Source organism: Myotis yumanensis, unplaced genomic scaffold (assembly GCF_028538775.1).
Source record: "Myotis yumanensis isolate MYYU_CA2020_CCGP unplaced genomic scaffold, mMyoYum1.0.hap1 SCAF_3, whole genome shotgun sequence".
NCBI lineage: Eukaryota > Metazoa > Chordata > Mammalia > Chiroptera > Vespertilionidae > Myotis > Myotis yumanensis.
Window position 1 is genome coordinate 208349147 of NW_027223754.1, and position 19678 is coordinate 208368824.

Genomic DNA, 19678 nt, shown 5'->3' on the forward strand with positions numbered 1-19678 from the left:
ATGCGTTGCTCTTGTGAATACTATAAACAAATTTAATTGGTTAAAGTTTTCCTAAAACTTCTTCACATTGGCATTGTGACTTTCTACTTGAAGTCCTGATGTCTGTACTTTCCACATAAGATTGCCTTTGCTATGTTGGTCTTCCAACATTTCATAAAAGAGCCCGTAAAAGAATCAAAAGCCATTGGCACTGGGTTCTTAAGCTGCCCTTGCATTGATGTAGATCAAGCATGTCAAACTCCCGGCCTGGCGGGGCCACATGCTAAACGAGGCACGCGGCCCTGCCGACCGCGAGTTTGACATGCTTGATGTAGCTCTAGCCGACTTAAAAAAAATAAGAAGGTTAACATGCAAAAACATAAATCATAAGTGTGCAGCCTGATGAACTATCCAAAATGAACACACCCCTGTAACACCACCCAGGGCAAGAACTTCACCAGCAGCCCCCCAAACGTTACTCTCCCGCCCCTCCCCAAGTATTAGCCCCTTCTCCTCAAAGGGATCACTATCCTTCTCACCATTGATAGATGTTGCCTGTTTCTGAACTTTATATAACAGAATCATCCAGTAGGCACCCTTTGTGACATGAAAACTTTTTGTAATCAGAGCTGCCCAGCCCATAGAGGAAGGAAACTGAGGGCCGTATCTGGAGGAAGTGCAAGCCCTCCTACCCCCGAGTGGGTAAGTGCAGATAAGGATTTGGATGGTGCAATCCTGAGATTCTCCCATTCCACGGTCCATTGGCTAAAGATGTATATCAGATTATCCTTGTATATAACAACTTGTGGGGCACATTATAAAAAGAAGCGTTTTCATCTATCATATAGGCAACATATTAAAATATGGCAAATACCATATTCCCAGGGTGTGGGGAAAGGACACTTCATTCACTATTGTGAAACTATATACTTTCAAGGGCAATGAGCTAATACCTAGCAAAATTTTAAATGGTCATACTTTTCGGTAGCAAATTCACTTCCAGAAATCTATCCTCCAAAAATACAGTAACCCTGTACTGTGCCTCAATTTCTTCATTTCTAAGGTAAGGATAATAGTACCTCAACATACACACAGTGCCCGCTCCGGAAGCGATAACTCTTGCCTTTGTTTTAGTATACTGGGTCTGTTTATTTGATGTTTTCCCAAAAGACCAATTAACCTTCAAATCTCTAACTTATTCCTACCAAACAGCACACCACTCAGGTAAATGAAACTAGATGAGTGTTTCTCTAAGGGCGATCCCTGGGCAGCTTGTTAAAATGCAGGTTTCTGAGCCCACGCGGAACCCTCTGAACAGAATTACTGCGGAAGGACCCAGACTTGAGCAAATCCCCCGGTTTTATTTCCCTGGAATCTCAGCCGCGTCCGACTGGGCTGAAGGCGGATGACGACTGCCGGCCAGAGGGGGTCGCTGTGGCCCCGCCCTCCTGATTCCAGCTCCCGGAAGGGCAGCTCTATGCTCAGCGCGACATTCGCCTCCTCTCTTCCGGTTCCGGTGTCCCTCCCTTCCTCCCTCCCCCCCTGCAGACATGGCTGCCATCGTCGCTGCCCCCGGTCCCGGTGCTCCCCTGCCCCCGGACGAAATGCTTCCGAAAGGCGATGCGGAGAAGACGGAGGAGGAGCTGGAAGAGGATGACGACGACGAGGTACTGGGGCCCAGCGGGCGAGGCGGGGAGCGGGGGTCCGCACAGGAGCGTCCGGCCCGGGGGTGTGGGCTCCGCGTGCTGCGGGATCGGGACACTGGCGCGTCGAGGAGCCTGGAGAGGTCGGAGCGGAGGCGTGTCCTGGGAGGCGGAGTTAGGGGCCCCGCTGGGCCCGGAGTGCGCTGGCTCCGGGGACGGTCGGCGTGCCCCAGCGCGCGGGGGGCTTTCCGCTGCTTCGGCCAAGACCCCGGCCTCCTCCACCACAGCCAGACGAGACCCTGTCGGAGAGACTCTGGGGTCTGACGGAGATGTTTCCGGAGAGGATCCGGTCCGCGGCCGGAGCCACTTTTGATCTCTCCCTCTTTGTGGCTCAAAAAATGTACAGGTAAGGGACAAGGGCAAAGACAGCGGGGGGTGCCTGGGGTGCCGTGAGGGAACGCGGGCGTTGGAAGGATCATACCTGGGTTGGAAGCCCGCCTGCCACCTAGATCGTGGAGTGACCTTGAACGTCTGTTCCCTTAGCCTTAGTCTCAATTTCCCTGTAAGTGGGGATTCTTGTTGGGTAGGATCGTTGTTAGGCTCGTTTCAGATTGTGTGAGATGATGAACGTATCGGTATCTTTGTAAGAACTCAGGAGAACGTTAAAATTGCTGTCACTAGCTACACAGCTCCCAGAACTGCTCCTCCTGTTTCTGGTAGGAGTATGGTGCAAGACTTGGGTAGAGTATGTTTATCAAAAACATTGCATCGGTGGCGTGAGGAATTTGGTTCCTTCTTGGTGCAGCTGTCTGGCTTTGCCTCCCATCCTGCTCACAATCCCTTTGTAGGTTTTCCAGGGCAGCCTTGTGGATCGGGACAACTTCCTTCATGATCCTGGTTCTTCCTGTTGTCTTTGAGACTGAGAAGTTGCAAATGGAGCAACAGCAGCAACTGCAGCAGCGGCAGGTGAGCTCAGACAACACCTGAGAAGACCAGCAATTAACGTGCGGGTAGAGCTTGGGATCTGGCCCATGTGCTTTAGGTTCTTGATTGTGCGGCCAGCACTGCTTTTGTAGACCTTGTCTGCCCCCATTAAATCGGAGGCAAAATGAGATCCCCAGGTCTGCACGGCGCCTTACATCTTTCCTTTCTGTTCCAGATACTCCTAGGGCCTAACACAGGGCTGTCAGGAGGAATGCCAGGGGCTCTACCTTCACTTCCTGGAAAGATCTAGATTGTTACTGCTCTATTTGACCTGTCTTGGCGGGAGAAGTTTGAAAATTCAATACTGTTTGAACTGCTGATTTTTTTCTTATTCTTTTGGGCACAAAAAATAAACCTGGTTGGGAAAATGTCCCGTTCGTTGTCTCATGGAGACTCCCAACTTGCAGCTGTGCCCTCCAAGCTTTCCTGGCTGGCTTCTCTCCTCACTCTGACACCAGAGTGCATCGATGCAGTTGGTCACTCCAACTCCGGCCATCCCCTCACTAAATCACTCCTCACCAGAAGGTCTCCTCAGTGTCTGCTTGTGGAGTAGGAACTGATGCCACTGGAAAGGATGTACCCCTGACCATTAACGACGGTTCTGTTTTGACATGCACTATATGAAATACAAAATGCATTACAGCTGTAGTGTAAAAGCAGCCACTGTGAATTTGTATGTTGGAAACGAGGGAGGGCCAGCAGCAGTTTTAACCACAGGATGGGTACTGTGGAGGGCAGAGCAGGAGCTCATGTCCTATGTGCATTTTGGCCATTAGACCTGTGTGTCTAAAAGAAAAAAAAAAGTCAGTGCTCACTTTTGTAAATTAAATATTTAAAATGATTCCAGCCAAGTGTCAAGCATGTGTTTCTGGATATGCACCTCAAAACTTAGACCATTTTAGAAGGATAAAGACATGAACTGCCCGAAAGCATAACGTTATCTCTAAAAGATGACCTGTGATTTTAGTGAATTCCTTCTAAAGCAGCATCACACATTTACCTTTTTTTCCCCCCTTTATGTACATAATTACAGAATTTAGGCAGACAGATTTATGTATGGAGTTTTCCACTTTTAATATTTGGTTAAACAAAATACATCTTCTGTAAACAAACCCAGCACAAGGCCAACAAAAACAGGGGTAGGGGAAGATAAAAGCAAGAAAAACAAAAAGCCTAGGGTCACCCCTTAAGGGCATCAGGGTCAGGCCTGCTCCCTTCCTTAAAGGAAATAGGGCTTTTTGCCCTTAGGCATCAGCATGGGTCCCTGTTCCCAAGCACCAGAATTGGATATGAACAGAGAAACCAGCCCTGAAATGTTTAAGCATCTTTGCATATCCCATTGGCTCATGGACTCCAAGTACATGGGGACTCTTTGAAGTGCCACTTGCACAGGCCCGAGCACACTGGAGAGTTTCCTCCTCTTCTGAGGAAATGGCTTACTATCTGTCACTGACAGTGCCAATGGACCCAAGCTCCTGCTTATGACAGTCAGCAAGGCTGGCTGGAACTTCTGGCTGGTGGTGGCTGGAATGTCATTGTGCAGGGATAAAGAGCCGTCTGTGGAGCCAAGCATGTCTGATGTAGAAAATGGTGCAAGAGATTGCAGTCGCTCAGACAGTGTAACGCAGTAGCCGCTTGGTGGCCTCTTGTTACTCTGCATAAAAAACGGCCTTGTTGGATTGAAGATAAATGTGCAGAAAAAGTGCTGGTGTAAACATGCACTCCAGTCACAGTGGGGAGGAGAGAGCCTCAGCTTCATCCTGTTTCACTTGCTCAGGTTTGACATGCAAGCCCTAGGCTGGCTTTGCTGCTGGAGAGAAGTCTGGCTAGTGGAGCAGCTCTCGGGCCTGCCAAGACCATTGATCTGAAAGGCCTGGTCGGGCCATCCCTGCCTGCCCGTCTGCCTTGAGGCAATTCAACCACTTTGGAGACAAGCAGTGCTTCCCCTCCTCCTCTCATGTTTTCCAAAGTTAGGAGAAAAGTGGCCTACAACTATTTAGAGGTAGGGCTGGATCAATTCTTAGTTGATTTGTAAAGAAAACTATAGAAAGATGGCAGACCCAAGTCCTCTGGCGTCATACACACAACCACCTAACTTGGACTCTGCCCACTGTAGTGACTCCCAGCCTAGCACTTCGATTCTAGCTGTTCTCTTCACAATACTTTCCTCACCCAACTCTTTTAAACTAGTGCAATTTGATGTCGAAAGCAGGCTCACTTCTTCCTGATTTGGTCAGAGTGGGCCAACAGGGAAAACTGCCCTTTTGCTTATCTTGTGCCCCAGAGCCTCCTAACTTAATGAAATGGCAGGGACCCTGCTGGATGAGGCAGACAGGTTGCCCATGCCCGCCTGGTTTCGGCCATGTCTTCTTAGGGATCTAGCTCACCCTGTCATGCTAGAATGCTGCAGGATTCAGCCACTCTGAAATAGTAGAGAACTTTTCATTATAAAACAAGAATAGCCATAAACCATCCTTAAAAATAGGATAAGGGATGGCATTGAGGGTTGCAGATGGCATGATGTAGTGCTGCTGGGGTTTTCGAGATGGTTCCTGAGAGGCCTTTGCTCTGGGTCCTTCAAACCAGTCACACGAGCTTTGCATGTCCTGTGTCTTCAGACCCACTAGTTGCCAGGAAAGGGGAAATGGAGGCAGCATCTCCAGGTAAGTCAGAGCAGCAGTGAACTCCAGCAGAGCCTCTGTCAAGTCCTCAGAGGAAAGGGAAAAATAAGCTAGGGGACACCCCCCCACCTTTTTCCTTGTCTCTTCAAACAAAACAAGGGTCTTACATTGCTTGCCCTAAGCACAGAGTTCCTACCTTCCTCTCCCAGGAATGAGTAACGTTGGTTGGTTCTTGTAACATTTCACACCTCTGGCCTATTGCACACTGTCAAATCTGAGGGAAAAACCCGATGAGATGTCTGGGGAAGTGGCAAGGGCAGACCCAATGTATAGGGCACAGCACATCATGGAGGATTTAGGGGTCGAGGTGAGGGAAGCTTGGCAGAACTGTTACAGATCAGCCCTCCAACTCTGATGGGCCTCCACCTCTTCTGGTACCACCAGCAGGAGTTCACAGTTCTTTCCTCGCAAATGATGTTTTAGAAATTTCCTATTGGGGGAAAAAATACATGAAAGAGAATGAGATGCTGTTAAAATGGCAAATTCCAGTCTTGGGGCCATATGTTCACCAGTAACCTCATCCATTTATACCCTTGGCAATCCTAAAAAACACTCCCATGGTGATCTGCTCTTGGTGGGTTCCACTTTTGGTTACCCCTCAATCTGTCTAGTTAAGATTTCCAATATGAATTTCTGCTCCTATTGCTTAAAGTAGCTAGCTCTGTGACAAACAGAGCCAGCCGAAAGTACTCTAAGTCTAAAGCAAAAGACTTCTAATTTGGGGGGGTGGGGGTGGGGGTTTCTTCTTTGGGAAGTTTAGTCTTCTCTGCCCTGAATGTCTTCCTTCCTCTGAACTGGCAGCTATACTGTCACAGCCAAGTGTAGATAAAATTACAAGGCCAGTCCTGCCAGACCAGAAGATCAATATCCCAGGAGCTGGAGCTTCATGGACTATAAAAGATTGAGGTCTTTCAAATCTGAGACCTTATGATTCTAAGTGAGGCAGGGAGAGGTCCAAGAAGCTAGGAATTTCAATTCCTTTGCCAAATGATGAAAGATGAGCTTATAGGAGCCCACCCAGCACCACAGCCACCACAGGCACCTGAGCTCGCTCTCGCCTCCAATCCACTCAGGCATCTTCAGCTTGGAGTCAAGGTTGTAGTAGGCACCGCCCACCTCTCGAACACAGATCCAGTGCTGCCTTTTGAGAGGCAACTTCAGTGGACCCCAGCTCAGGCTGGAGGGCAGATTCATGATGAAGCCCATGACATTAGTGAGAGCAATGGCACTGACATCCCTGCAGAAGAGGAACGGTGTCAGGTTCCCTGGCTGTCACACAACTGGCCATCTACCTCCCCACGCATCCCCTGTGTGCCAGTTCTCATCAAGTCAAGCCTGGTTCAGATTACCTGCGCTTGTCCCACCAAACAGCTTCATAGCCTTTGGTCTGAAGTGCTGCCATAATGACGTTCACATCGTAGTTCCCATTTCCCAGCATGCTCTTCTTGTGGGGGGTCACCATGGTGTTTGGAGACAACCTACAGATGTGAAAGGAGAACTGAGACTTGTTGACCTGCTTAACGCCTCCTGAGCCTGCACTACCAGAGACAGAGAGCACTTTAGGCCACTGTCCCCCAGAGGTTTGTTTACCCCATTCAAGTAAACTAACCAAGCTTCCAACCAAGTATTCTGTAGTCTGGGCTCTTACTGTCCAAGGATCACTTCTTTTTTAATGTAAAATAATAATTCACGACTGACTGGTGTGGCTCAGTGGTTGAGTGTCAACCTATAAACCAGGAGGTCACCGTTTGATTTCCGGTCAGGACACATGCCCGGGTTGCTGGGCTCCATACCTAGTGGAGGGTGTACAGGAGGCAGCCGATCAATGATTCTCTCTCATCACTAATGTTTTTAACTCTCTTTTTCTCTCCCCCTCTCTGGAATCAACAAAAATATAATAATAGTAATAATAATAATTCAGCAGTGATGGAGCCTCTTTGCCTGTCATTTAGAACGTGTGTCAATGGACACAAAGAGTGTTCCATGAAGGCGTCTCGTTTATCCCCAGCCTACCCACTTCTGCCGCCTTTTCCTTGCTGATTTCTCTGCCCTGATACAAGCCACTGGAAAATAGTATTTGATATTTTCATTTGCATGGGTAGTATTTTTTATTCTTGTTTTTTTTTTTATATTTAAGTGCTTTCCATTTAAAGGTTACACACTTGATAATCATTAATCATTTAATACTCAAAAGCCTACAGGAGCCCAGGCAGGTAACATAAATGTATGAATTGGGGCCAGGTATAAAGCAATAAAATGTAGTAAGGCCTAAATGAAACTGCAATGCATGACCCATGTAAAGCATTCCAAATATACATGTGTATGTGTAATATACTTAAGGATTTTTAAAAATTAAAACACAATCAATTGAAAGAAATTTTTGTGCCAAACAAAACTGCAGTCTGGTTTGCTCACCCAGCGGAAAGACACTTCTGGCCAGGCCTCTTAGCCACTCCTTCCCCTGAAGGCAAGGTCAGTTCTGAAGGCATTTCCAGTCCTATTACTTTGTTTCATAGGCTTGTCAGGCCAGGACCCGAGGAAAGGCCATCTTGAAGGAAAGGGCAGCACGTGTGGAGGAAGGGAAGTGTGGAATAAATGTGGAGCTGACACCCTGGTCAGTGGTGCTCAGTGCTTACAGCGTTGGCCCGAAGAGTCTTGGGTTCGATTCCTGGTCAAGGGCATATACCCGGTTTGCAGGTTCGATCCTGGGGCTATCAGGGCGAGTGCTGGAAGCAACCAAACAATGTGTCTCTCACACTGATGTTTCTCCTCTTTCTCCCCACTCCTCTTCCTCCCTTCCACTCTCTAAAAATCAAGGGGAAAAATATCCTCAGGTGAGGATTAACAACAACAACAACAAAAAGCAGAGATAGGAGCTGCTAAATGTCATCTCCAAAAGAGGATGGAGACTTTAAGTCAATTCTAAAAACTTAAAAAATCTTATAAAAAGTAAAAAACTTGATAAACAAAAATAGAATCAGACATAGAAGCATCAAACAGATCATCTAACGCAGTGGTTCTCAACCTTCCTAATGCTGTGACCCTTTAATACAGTTCCTCATGTTGTGGTGACCCCCAACCATAAAATTATTTCCGTTGCTACTTCATAACTAATTTTGCTACTGTTATGAATCGTCATGTAAATATCTGATATGCAGGATGTATTTTCATTGTGACAAATTGAACATAATTAAAGCATAGTGATTAATCACAAAAACAATATGTAATTATATATGTGTTTTCCAATGGTCTTAGGTGACCCCTGTGAAAGGGTCGTTCGATCCCCAAAGGGTTTGAGACCCACAGGTTGAGAACCGCTGATCTAACCTCAGAGCAGGCAGAGGACGGGGGAGGGGGGAAGGTAAGAGATCAACCAAAGAACTTGTATGCATGCATATAAGTATAACCCATGGACACAGACAGTAGGAGGGTGAGGGCATGTGCTGGGGGATGGGAACGGTCGGGAAGAGGTCAATGGGGGAAAATGGAGACATATGTAATACTTTAAACAATAATTTAAATAAAAAAAAAAAAAGTGAGAAACCAAGATGGCGGCATAGGTTAACGCCGGAGTTTGCTGCCTCGAACAACCACTTCAAAAATACAACTAAAAGACGGAACGGACATCATCCAGAACCACAGGAAGGCTGGCTGAATGGAAGTTCTACAACTAGGAGGAACCGAGAATCAGAGGAGGTGCAGTGCTGACAGAGCCATTTGCCGGATAGCCTCAGGCGAAGGCTAGATTAGCACCTCCCTAGAGGACACAAGTTCTTCCACTGCAAACACAGCTGATTATCACAGCCAGTCGTCCTGGAGGTCAAATCCCTCTAGTATTAACTATAACAATCAAGGCTTAACTACAACAAGACTTCGCACAAAGACCACTAGGGGGTGTGCCAAGAAAGCGTAAAAAAATGCGGAGACAAAGAAACAGGACAAAACTATCAAGGGAGGATATTGAGTTCAGAACCACACTTTTGAGGTCTCTTGAGAGGCTTCTAGAGTCTGTCGATAAACTTGATGAGATGTACAGGAAATCTAATGAGACCCTCGATGGTGTGATAAAGGACCATCTAGAAAGTAAGCATACACTGACTGAAATAAAGAATATTATACAGACTCCCAACAGCAGACCAGAGGAGCGCAAGAATCAAGTCAAAGATTTGAAATGCGAAGAAGCGAGAAACACCCAACCAGAAAAGCAAAATGAAAAAGAACCCAAAAATATGAAGATAGTGTAAGGAGCCTCTGGGACAGCTTCAAACGTACCAACATCAGAATTATAGGGGTACCAGAAGATGAGAGAGAGCAAGATATTGAAAACCTATTTGAAGAAATAATGACAGAAAACTTCCCCCACCTGGTGAAAGAAATAGACTTACAGGTCCAGGAAGTGCAGAGAACCCCAAACAAAAGGAATTCAAAGAAGTCCACACCAAGACACATCATCATTAAAATGCCAAGAGCAACAGACAAAGAGAGAATCTTAAAAGCAGCAAGAGAAAGAAACTCAGTTACCTACAAGGGAATACCCATACGACTGTCAGCTGATTTCTCAACAGAAACTTTGCAGGCCGGAAGGGAGTGGCAAGAAATATTCCAAGTGATGAATAGCAAGAACCTACAACCAAGATTACTTTACCCAGCAAAGCTATCATTCAGAATTGAAGGTCAGATAAAGAGCTTCACAGATAAGGAAAAGCTAAAGGAGTTCATCACCACTAAACCAGTATTATATGAAATGCTGAAAGGTATCCTTTAAGAAGAGGAGGAAGAAGAAAAAGGTAAAGATACAAATTATGAACAACAAATATGCATCTATCAACAAATGAATCTAAGAATCAAGTGAATAAATAACCTGATGTACAGAATGAACTGGTGATTATAATAGAATCAGGGACATAGAAAGGGAATGGATTGACTATTCTTGGGGGGAAAAGGGGTGTGGGAGATGCGGGAAGAGACTGGACAAAAATCGTGCACCTATGGATGAGGACAGTGGGTGGGGAGTGAGGGCGGAGGGTGGGGTGGGAGCTGGAAGGAGGGGAGTTATGGGGGGAAAAAAGAGGAACAAATGTAATAATCTGAACAATAAAGATTTAAAAAAATAAAAATAAATAAAAAGTCAATAAAAAACAAAAAGCAAAAAGCAAAAAAAAAAAAAAGTAAAAAACTTCTCTATATACAGCTAACATACCAGATCATTTTTTCAACATAAAACATATTCCTGCCACTGCTTAAACCCTCTAACGGCTCTCCAAACACTTAAATACAACCTACACTACTTCCTCTGGCCTGCAAGGCCCTGGGGTCCTGCTGACCTCATCGCACCTCTTACCACACAGACCTCTGCTACTTGAGCACACCAGCTTTCTTTCTCACTGAGGGCCTTTGTACTCAATGGCTGCCACAATCTGGAATACTCTTCCCCTAGATCAGCGGTTCTGAACCTGTGGGTCGCGACCCCTTTGGGGATCGAACGACCCTTTCACAGGGGTCGCCTAAGATCATCGAAAAACACATATATAATTACATATTGTTTATGTGATTAATCACTATGCTTTAATTATGTTCAATTTGTCACAATGAAAATACATCCTGCATATCGGATATTTACATGACGATTCATAACAGTAGCAAAATTAGTTATGAAGTAGCAACAGAAATAATTTTATGGTTGGGGGTCACCACAACATGAGGAACTGTATTAAAGGGTCTCGGCATTAGGAAGGTTGAGAACCACTGCCCTAGATCGTCACTTGGTCTGCTCGTTATTTGAGTCTCAAGTATTATTGCCTTAGATGCCTTTTCTGACAGTCCAACCTTAGGTTTCTCCCAGTCACTTCCTCTTGTATATACTGCTTTAATTACAGCCCTTGTTATTACTGGACCTGTCTTGATTGTCTGTTTTCCCCACTACAATGACAGCAGGGGGCGCAGTGGCCTTCTCTAGCCTGTGAATGTTACATCACCTGGGCTCAAAGAGTGCTTAAGGAGTGTTGTTGAAATGTTCTCTGGATTTATTTTGTTATCTCTTTCCCTGAAAATAGCAGTGGACCCTTAAAATGAAAAGAGTTTATGTGCTTGTCTCCAGAACTAGCAAAAGGGTACCTGAAGACATTACATTCCACTCTGCAACCAAAATTTGTTTTCTCTGTAATAACTACCATTTATGGGAAACTTCTGTGCCAAGCCCATGACATGCTTTCATAGGTATCTAATTTAATCCTTACAATAAGCCCATAAGGCTATGAATTATTTACATTTTATAGGTTTAAAAAACTCAAGTTTGAATGACTAATCCCTGATCACTTCTCTTTCAAGTTTGAATGAGGATTCAAACTCAGATTTGTTGGAATCCAACGTGTGCCGGTTTTTTTTTAAAATGTCTTTATTAATTTCAGAGAGAGGAAGGGCAAGGATAGATAGATAGAAACATCAATGATGACAATCATCGACTGGCTGCCTCCTGCATGCCTCACATTGGGAATTGAACCTGCAACCTGGACATGTGCCCCGACTAGGAATCGAACCATGACCTCCTGGTCCAAAGGTTGATGCTTAACCCTGAGCCACACCAACTGGGCAGTTGTGCCTGTCTTATAGCAAGGACCCAAGAACAGAGTGGTGGTGGTGGTAGGTTGATAAGAGGAAAGGCCAGCTGAGCCCCTGGGGCCTGGGCTTGAAATGTAGCTTAATAGGACAAAGGCTCTAGGTGGGTTCTTGGGCACTTGGATTAAATGCAAAGGCATATGAAAAAAAGCCCAGCTCAAGAGAGATCCAGTTCCTTTCCTTTCACCAGTTTTTCAATTGCTTCTCATCCTTTCAGTGTCGTCTCTAGCCAGTGGATGCAGGGAGACTTCAACAAAGAAACTGCTGAGTCTTCCTTCTTTTTCACCACCTAAGTCCCTACCAGGCTCAAACCTTAGAGCTGAGCTTTCCCAAGTGTGTTCCCAGCAGACCACAGAAAACATTCGATACAATGGCTGAATGAAACAAGAAAACAGGTTTCCTGCAAGTTTTCTTGAACCCCTAATGTGCTAGTATTCACCTTGAGTCTTGAGGACATGTTTGACCACACAAACGTTATTTCTGGCCTCTCCTCTTTCATCCTTTCTGTTCCAAGTCAAATCCTTTAGGCTCATCCTCGCATCCCATCTCCTCCATGGAATCTTTCCTGGCTCCTTTGTAATAGAAAAAGGAGGGAGACTGGGAGGAACTTCCATGCAGCATCAATGCTAATTGTGAGATTTAATCTCCATGACTATTAGCTCATCTGTAAAAATGGGAATGATTCCTCTTAGAGGACCACTGAAGAATGCAGTTTTCTTCATACATGTGCAAACAAATAGAAAATTCCTGAAGGAAATGGCTCTTCTACTCTGTATCCCTCACAGCTAGGCACTGGCAATTGAGTAAACATGTATTGGTCAAACTGACCAATACAGGAAATGCTGAGGATGGCTTCCATCTCGTTCCCAGAGTGGTTATTTGAACAAGTGGGGCCTACCCAGTTTACCTACAACACTAGCACTTACTTTAATGTAGTGTAAATAAAGAAACTACGTACAAAGAAGTTACAGTGATTTGCTCAGTCATCTACAGCTAGTGAGGGGCAGAGGTAGGATTCAACTTCCTAACTCTGAACAGAACTAAGGCTACACTGAACAGCCTCCTGGATATTTCGATACACTGGCCCCACTGAATTCCATAAGATCCTGTTCTGTTTCAATCGATTGTTTTCTTGAGACTCCCTGGTAAATTCTTTTTCAGGACTGACTTTGCTTAATTTCATTAGAAATTCTGGGCCACAAAGCAGGTTTCTCACTGTTGTCACAGCCAAGAGGTTGTTAGATTTGAAGTGATCTACAAGTGAGAAGATAGGCTCTAGTGCAGGTCTCACACCTCAGATAAGTTCCAGATCCTCTCGTGGTTGTCACTGTGTCTGGCTATGCTGATGAGTTCAGATTTTAAAGAAAAGTAGATGTGGAGACATTCATTCATATTCCTTTTCTCCCATAATTATTATTTTCCTTTTTATCAGGTCTGAAGAAATGTGACATTAGAAAATATGACTTCCTGATGTCTTTAAATTTTTAAGTGTAAAGTACAGATCACAGAAGTACTCTGTAGTAGATGTTGGCTATGACAGAGATGGTGACGATGTTTGGCCCTTGGATGAGATAATTCAAATCTCTAGGGGTTAACACTTAACAACATCTTTTCTCAATTTACAACCACCATACCTTTACTTTTTAAAAAATTGATCTTAGAGAAAGGGAGGGAGAAAGAGAGAGAAACATCAATTGCCTCCCGCATGCACCCCCACCTTTGGTGTATGAGACAAAACTCTAACCAACGGAGCCACAGCAGCCAGGGCACAACCACCAAACCTTTATATGTGGCTCCTTCCTATTAAATGGCTCAGGGACCATTTAATAGGAAGGCAGGAGGACTTCCCCTCTATGGTAGGGAATGCTGGTTGCTCATCAATATCTACAAACTTTGTTCTTTCCAGGTTGCATTAGATTTTTTCCCTAGTACCAAGCTAATTTTCATCTCTTTAGATTTCAGCAGCTATTTTGAGAGGGAAACACATACTTAGCTGCAAGAACACTTGATCATTAAAAAATTGAGATGAATCTAGTGAAAATGTTTGAGACCTGAGGATTTTCAAAATAACCTTGCAAAGCTGCTGCCTTATCATTTAACTTCTAAGTCCTTTCTTTTCTTTTCTTTTTTAAATATATTTTATTGATCCTTTACAGAGAGGAAGGGAGATAGATAGAGAGTTAGAAATATCGATGAGAGAGAAACATCGATCAGCTGCCTCCTGCACATCCCCAGTGCCCTTGACCGGAATCGAACCTGGGACCTTTCAGTCCGCAAGCCGACGCTCTATCCACTGAGCCAAACCGGTTTCGGCTAAGTCCTTTCTTTTCAAAGCATAGACGTACATGATAAAATGTATGAGATCAAATATCCACATGAATACTACTTATATCTTTTCTCTAATTTCACATGTTGAAAACTGACCCTTTTCGTGCCTCTTTTTGCTATCACTGTAGACTACCACTACCTCCAAACCTTGGACCCAGCCTGCCACACCTCTGACTCCTCTCTTCCTCGTCCCCATGTTGCTACCAAGTCATTAGCTTAGTTCTAAGTTCCTATTCATTTTTATTCCAAACATGAGTCATCTCATAGGCACAACTGTACTGAAACTCCACCCTGCTTTTGTATTTCTCCTTTATCTGGCTAAAATTCAACTGCTAGGAAGAATTTCATTCTCAACAAATGGCATTAATGAAATTTTTTCTCATTTATACTATTCATTAGTCACATCTTCAAAAAAGCAAAGAACTTTAGATCTGGGAATTTAAAGTTATCTAGTAAAACCTGTCAACTTTACTGTTCTTTCTGTTAGGTCCCAAATAGATCATCTTTTCTTTTAGATTGTCTAAATTCCATGCTTCTAATTTGAGTCTGTTCTGAAGGCCTGGCCAATGTGTATCTCCGAGATGTACTCCTCAGTGGCTGAATTCTTTTCAACTTGTTTTCTCTACAGTGCCCAGCAGTGCCTGGCACACTGCAGGCAGCCAGTAAATGTTTATTTAAAAAATTCAATTTTTTCTCTCTCACCTCTTCTCCTTTGCTTTTTCCTCGAATCCCTTTCATGCTTTTTTTTTTTTTTTTTTTTTGGTTTCTATTCATCCACACAGAATCTTTCCATACAAAATAGTCTATATAGAATTCTTGGAGTGGGGAGAGTATATTCTCTTTGTGTACAGAGTTGCTATTACTTTAAGGTGGATCTTTACATTGTGCTGCTAGGGAAGTGGGGAGTGTAGTACAATTTGCTAAAAGCAAGTTCTATTCCTTTAAAGCCAGGAATAGAACTCTGGTTCCATGTTAATGTTTAGCAAGTATTTAGCATTCTTTCATTCAGGGAAAACAGAGCTAAAAGAGCCCCACTATTATTTACAGTTTATAATCATAGTCCACATCTTTAGACCCAGACCCAACTTACTAGCAGAGTGAACAGCTACTGATGATATAATTGTTCTGACATTCCTTTCCAATACTCAGGGAGCAACAGAGCAGTTAGGAGGCCCAGCAGTTACAAAGCTTGGGTCCAAATCTTGCCATTAATAGCTCTGTGCTGCCCTGATCGGTTTGGCAGATAGAGCGTCGTGGATAGAGCGTCGGCCTAGGGACTGAAAGGTCCCGGGTTCGATTCCGGTCAAGGACATGTGCCTTGGTTGCGGGCACGTCCCCAGCAGGGGGTGTGCAGGAGGCAGCTGATCGATGTGTCGCTCTCATCGATGTTTCTAACTCTCTATCCTTCTCCCTTCCTCTCTGTAAAAAATCAATAAAATATATATATTTTTAAAAATAGCTCTGTGCCATGATTTTCTCATCTGAAAAAATGGGAAATAACAGAATCTATCTTTTAAAATCAATGTGAGGAATGACTTAACACAAGGAAACAGTGCTTTGCACAGAGTGAGCGTTCATCTGTGTTAGTGATTGTCATCATTTCAGATCGGGGCCAAATTTATAGAAGTGAAAAACTTTTGAATGAACACACAGAATCTTGACTGTTGAAATTGACTAGTGAATGAAACTGGGCAGATTGCTTAAACTGAATCCTTGGATCAATATAATAAAGTTGTTGCAAGATTGCTACATATTGCCCTAGCCGGTTTGGCTCAGCGGATAGAGCCTCTGCCGGAGGACTGAAGGGTCCCAGGTTCGATTCCAGTCAAGGGTATGTACCTCAGTTGCATGCTAGACCACTGGCCCTGATTGGGGTGCGTGTGGGAGGCAGCTAATCGATGTATCTTTCTCACATTGATGGTTCTCATTCTCTCTGTCTCACTCCCTCCCTACCACTCTCTAAAAAAAAATCAATAGTGAGGATAACAAACAGATTGCTACATATCACCAAGTACTGTACAAAGCACATTCAACTACTCACTGTGAGTCCTTTCCTTCTCCCTAGATTTAGGTTAGAAAATAACTCGCAAATATCCAATTAAAAAATATGAATAAAAAATATGAATGGCTGGTGAAAGGAAGCAGTGTAATGGACTGGCCTCCTTTCTACTCTTTTCAGTTTCATGACTTGATGATCTGAGACAAATTATCTCACTTGCCAGGGCCCGATTCCTGAAGAGAGGTAATTCTATTTGCCAGGTAATGGCCATAACACAAATGACACATTTGCACCGCTAAGGCATAACTATGGTTATTATTGGCAGAGGAAAACAATTTACTCTCATTATAATCTTGTCAACACCCTGGGATTAACATTCCTTTAAGAGAGGTCTATGGTTCTTTCTGGGTAAAAAGTCTACACCTATGTGGGGACCCTTTCCCGCACCCTACGTGGGAGTCCACTCTGTGGGACTCTTTCCCTCTCTCCATGGGGGAGTCTGTACTTGTTCTTCAATAAATCTCCAACCTTTGCTATACAAAAAAAAAAAAAAAGTCTACACCTATGGACTTTCACCCCAAAATAGATTGTTTCCAGTTGTAATACAGGCCCTTATGGCGCAATAATTTTATCTCTGAGTGAAGGGAGAAAAGGGTCTTCTGAAACTGCCAATATGCACTGCTTAAAGAATTCTTCCGCTTTATCTGCACTGAGCTGAGTAGGCCTTAACACTTTCTGGCTGGAGGAATCAGACAGGCTCACTGCTGTGGGCTGCAGACGTGCTGACATGACCTGGTGATCTGAGATGTATTATCTCACCCGCCAGGGCCCCGTTTCCTGAAGAGAATTCCTTCTGCAGGAACAAATTCTCAAACCCTTTGATAAAAGAATTTCAGAACATCACAGCAGAGAGAGAAAAGCGGAACTTCTATCAACCTGTCAGACAGCATCAATAAGAAAGGGTATCTAGAATAAAGTAAAAAAGGGAGGGGATCAAGAGTCAGCTTCACATCACAGCTTTGCTGCTTAGAAGCTATTTGGACAAATGACCTGACCTTTCTGCCTGTTTCTCCATCAGTAAAATAGAAACAGGAGACCACTGTGGGGAGGGCAGCACAAAACAATATGTGAAAAGCACAAAGGCTAGCACATGGTCTCAAAGAAAGGCTGAGCACCGTGTATACACCTTTCTTTCCTTTTTAAAAAAATATTTATTGATTTCAGAGAGGAAGAGGGAGCGAGAGATAGAAACATCAATGATGAGAGAAAATCATTCACGGGTTGCCTCCTGCACGCCCCCCACTGGGGATCGAGCCCACAACCCAGGCATGTGCCCTGACCAGGAATCGAACTGACCTCCTAGTTCATAGACACCTTTCCATAGAACCCACAACATCCCCTCTCCCATGACAGGTGACTGAGCAGTACTCATCTGGGCCCCTTCCAGGCGGTAAAGTCCCGAGGGGCAGGACTCGAGAGGCATGAGATAGCACAGCGGTCAACAGCGCCCGCACACACCTGAACTCACACCTGGCTCCATCTCTGGTTGCGTTTGTTCCCTGGGCAAATCACCGCGCTTCTCTGAGCCCTGCCTCCATCTACGATGTGGAAATAACAGCATGTGTCCCACGGCATTGCGGATGCTCTCGGCACCGTGCCTGGCCCGTCAGTGTGCAATAAAAAGCAGTGGTTATCTCTCCAGTTCTGTGTCCCTCACTCATCCCTGTTAACGGTATCTCGCCGACGATACTTTTGGTTGGAAGGTGTAAGGCAACGAGACATCGCTCCACCCACGGAAATAGCAAAAAGTCTCCAGGAACCGAGCAGCGGGGGTCCCCTACCTCTGGAAAATCTCCTGCAGCGTCTCCCGGTTGAACGCGCCGCCGTCCTGGAAGACGTTGTTGAGGGCGTGCAGGGCGCAGAGCTCCCGGCGCTGCTTCTCGTGGTAGATCCGGGGGGGCGCGGCCTGGGGCGGCTCCGGGGACTCCGACTTGGCCTTGTCTCCCCGCCATGGCACGCAGCTCATGGTTTCCGTCTCGGGCTCCGGAGGGGGCTGAAAACACCCCTCCCCTCCCGAGGAAGAGGGCGAGCTTCGGAGTCCGTTCGGATTCCTGAGGTCCACCTTAGTTTCCGGTGCCCATGATTTATGCTTTGTCACGGGGAGAAAGGACTGGAATCAACAGGAAAAGCAACCCACCTCTTCTCGATAGAAAAATAACTTTTGAATTAGTGTTTTTCACCACTAATGTCAAAGTGCAGAATTTAAAAAAAAACAACCATAGAAAAACCTAAGCCCTTGTTCCCTTCCCCCACCCGCCCCACCCGCCCCCCTCGGGAAAAAACCCCACGGTTTTCTTGCTGTGTTTTCCTTTGTACGAGCCAACCGGGCCTCAACGCAGGAAGACGGGGCGGAACCGGTCACATCGCTCCTTTTCTTCCATTTCTTCCGGACCACAACGCCACTGGCTCGGGAGGCAAGGCCCCGGTGGAGTATAAAACGCAAAATCCGAGCCGCTAGCGAGGGCCGGCCGGCGTGGGAGGGCGGGCAGCGCCGGGGCCTCCGAGGCGCCTCTCCATCCCCGCGGGTGCGGTGGGCCCCGCAGGGCGCGAGCCGAGGCGGGCGCGGCTCCCTCGGAAGCGCGGACTCTCACCTTCTCGCGCGGCCCTGCGAGGGAGACAACCCGGTCAGCTCCGGCGGTCGGACGGGCCCCGCGGAGGACCAGGCGGGCCGGGAGGTGGCGGGGCGGGTCCGGCCCCGGCCCGAGGGAAGGTCCTGCGCGGGGACGGGCCGACCCGCGAGGGGTGGAGCCCCACCATTCTCCTCACCCTCGGGGGCCCACCCGTCTCGCCGCCCCCACCCGGACCTCCCCGCCGGTCACGTGAGTGCCAGCCGCGGGGCCGTCCCGCACTCCCCTCACCCCGGCCCCCGCGCCCACTCGCGTCCGCGCCGCGGGCCGCCCCTCACCGCGGCCGGCCGCCCCTTGGACTGCGGGCCGCCACCTGGGCCGCGCTCCGGAGCGCGCGCACCTGAGCCCAACGTCAGCGCCCACGCCCAGCGCGTGCTCCGGAAACGCCCTCCCGCGCCGCTCGGCCCCGCCCCACCGCGGCGTCACGTCGAGGGCAGCCTGACGTCACGGCGTAGCGGTGGGGGTCGCGGCCGCGGCGCGCCGGCTGGCTGGGCTCCTGTAGCGTTGGGAGACCTGGTCGGCGCGGGGCCGCGAGTGGAAATGGTGCGGGGTTTCTCCGCTCCGGGCCTCCCTGGGCTCGCTGGGCGGGCGATTGCGGGAGTCCCGCCTCGGCGCCCGCCGCTCCCTGGCCCGCCCCTCCCCCTGGCGTCGGCGCCGTCCCGGGCGGTGACCCAGCCCGCGGCGGCGCTTGGCGGCCTCCCCACCCGCCCCTCTCGCCCGGGCCGGGTTGGCTGAGGGCCTGAGCCCTTGGGCGGAGCGCTT

The 19678-nt window shown here is 46.8% G+C and overlaps 2 protein-coding genes across 6 annotated transcripts; one reads left to right on the forward strand and one right to left on the reverse strand.

Annotated features, from left to right (window-relative positions):
• Window positions 1-1511: 1511 nt before the first annotated feature.
• Window positions 1512-3452, forward strand: TOMM22 (translocase of outer mitochondrial membrane 22). The gene is made up of 4 exons (XM_070411138.1): window positions 1512-1646; window positions 1910-2028; window positions 2471-2588; window positions 2782-3452. The coding sequence occupies exons 1-4, from the start codon at window positions 1530-1532 to the stop codon at window positions 2854-2856; spliced, it is 429 nt and encodes a 142-aa protein (XP_070267239.1). The 5' UTR covers window positions 1512-1529; the 3' UTR covers window positions 2857-3452.
• Window positions 3422-19273, reverse strand: JOSD1 (Josephin domain containing 1). Of its 5 annotated transcripts, none has more exons than XM_070411131.1 (6): window positions 19195-19273; window positions 18071-18894; window positions 7924-8013; window positions 6637-6765; window positions 6330-6524; window positions 3422-5717 (listed from the first exon to the last, which is right to left on the reverse strand). In XM_070411131.1, exons 2-6 carry the CDS (start codon window positions 18253-18255, stop codon window positions 5618-5620), a joined length of 699 nt encoding a protein of 232 aa, XP_070267232.1. In that variant the 5' UTR covers window positions 18256-18894; window positions 19195-19273; the 3' UTR covers window positions 3422-5617. The 5 variants fall into 5 exon arrangements, with proteins under 5 accessions (XP_070267232.1, XP_070267234.1, XP_070267233.1 ...); XM_070411133.1 differs by lacking the exon at window positions 19195-19273 and adding an exon at window positions 19148-19164; XM_070411132.1 differs by lacking the exon at window positions 19195-19273 and having other exon boundaries at window positions 18071-19122.
• Between the last annotated feature and the right edge of the window lie 405 nt (window positions 19274-19678).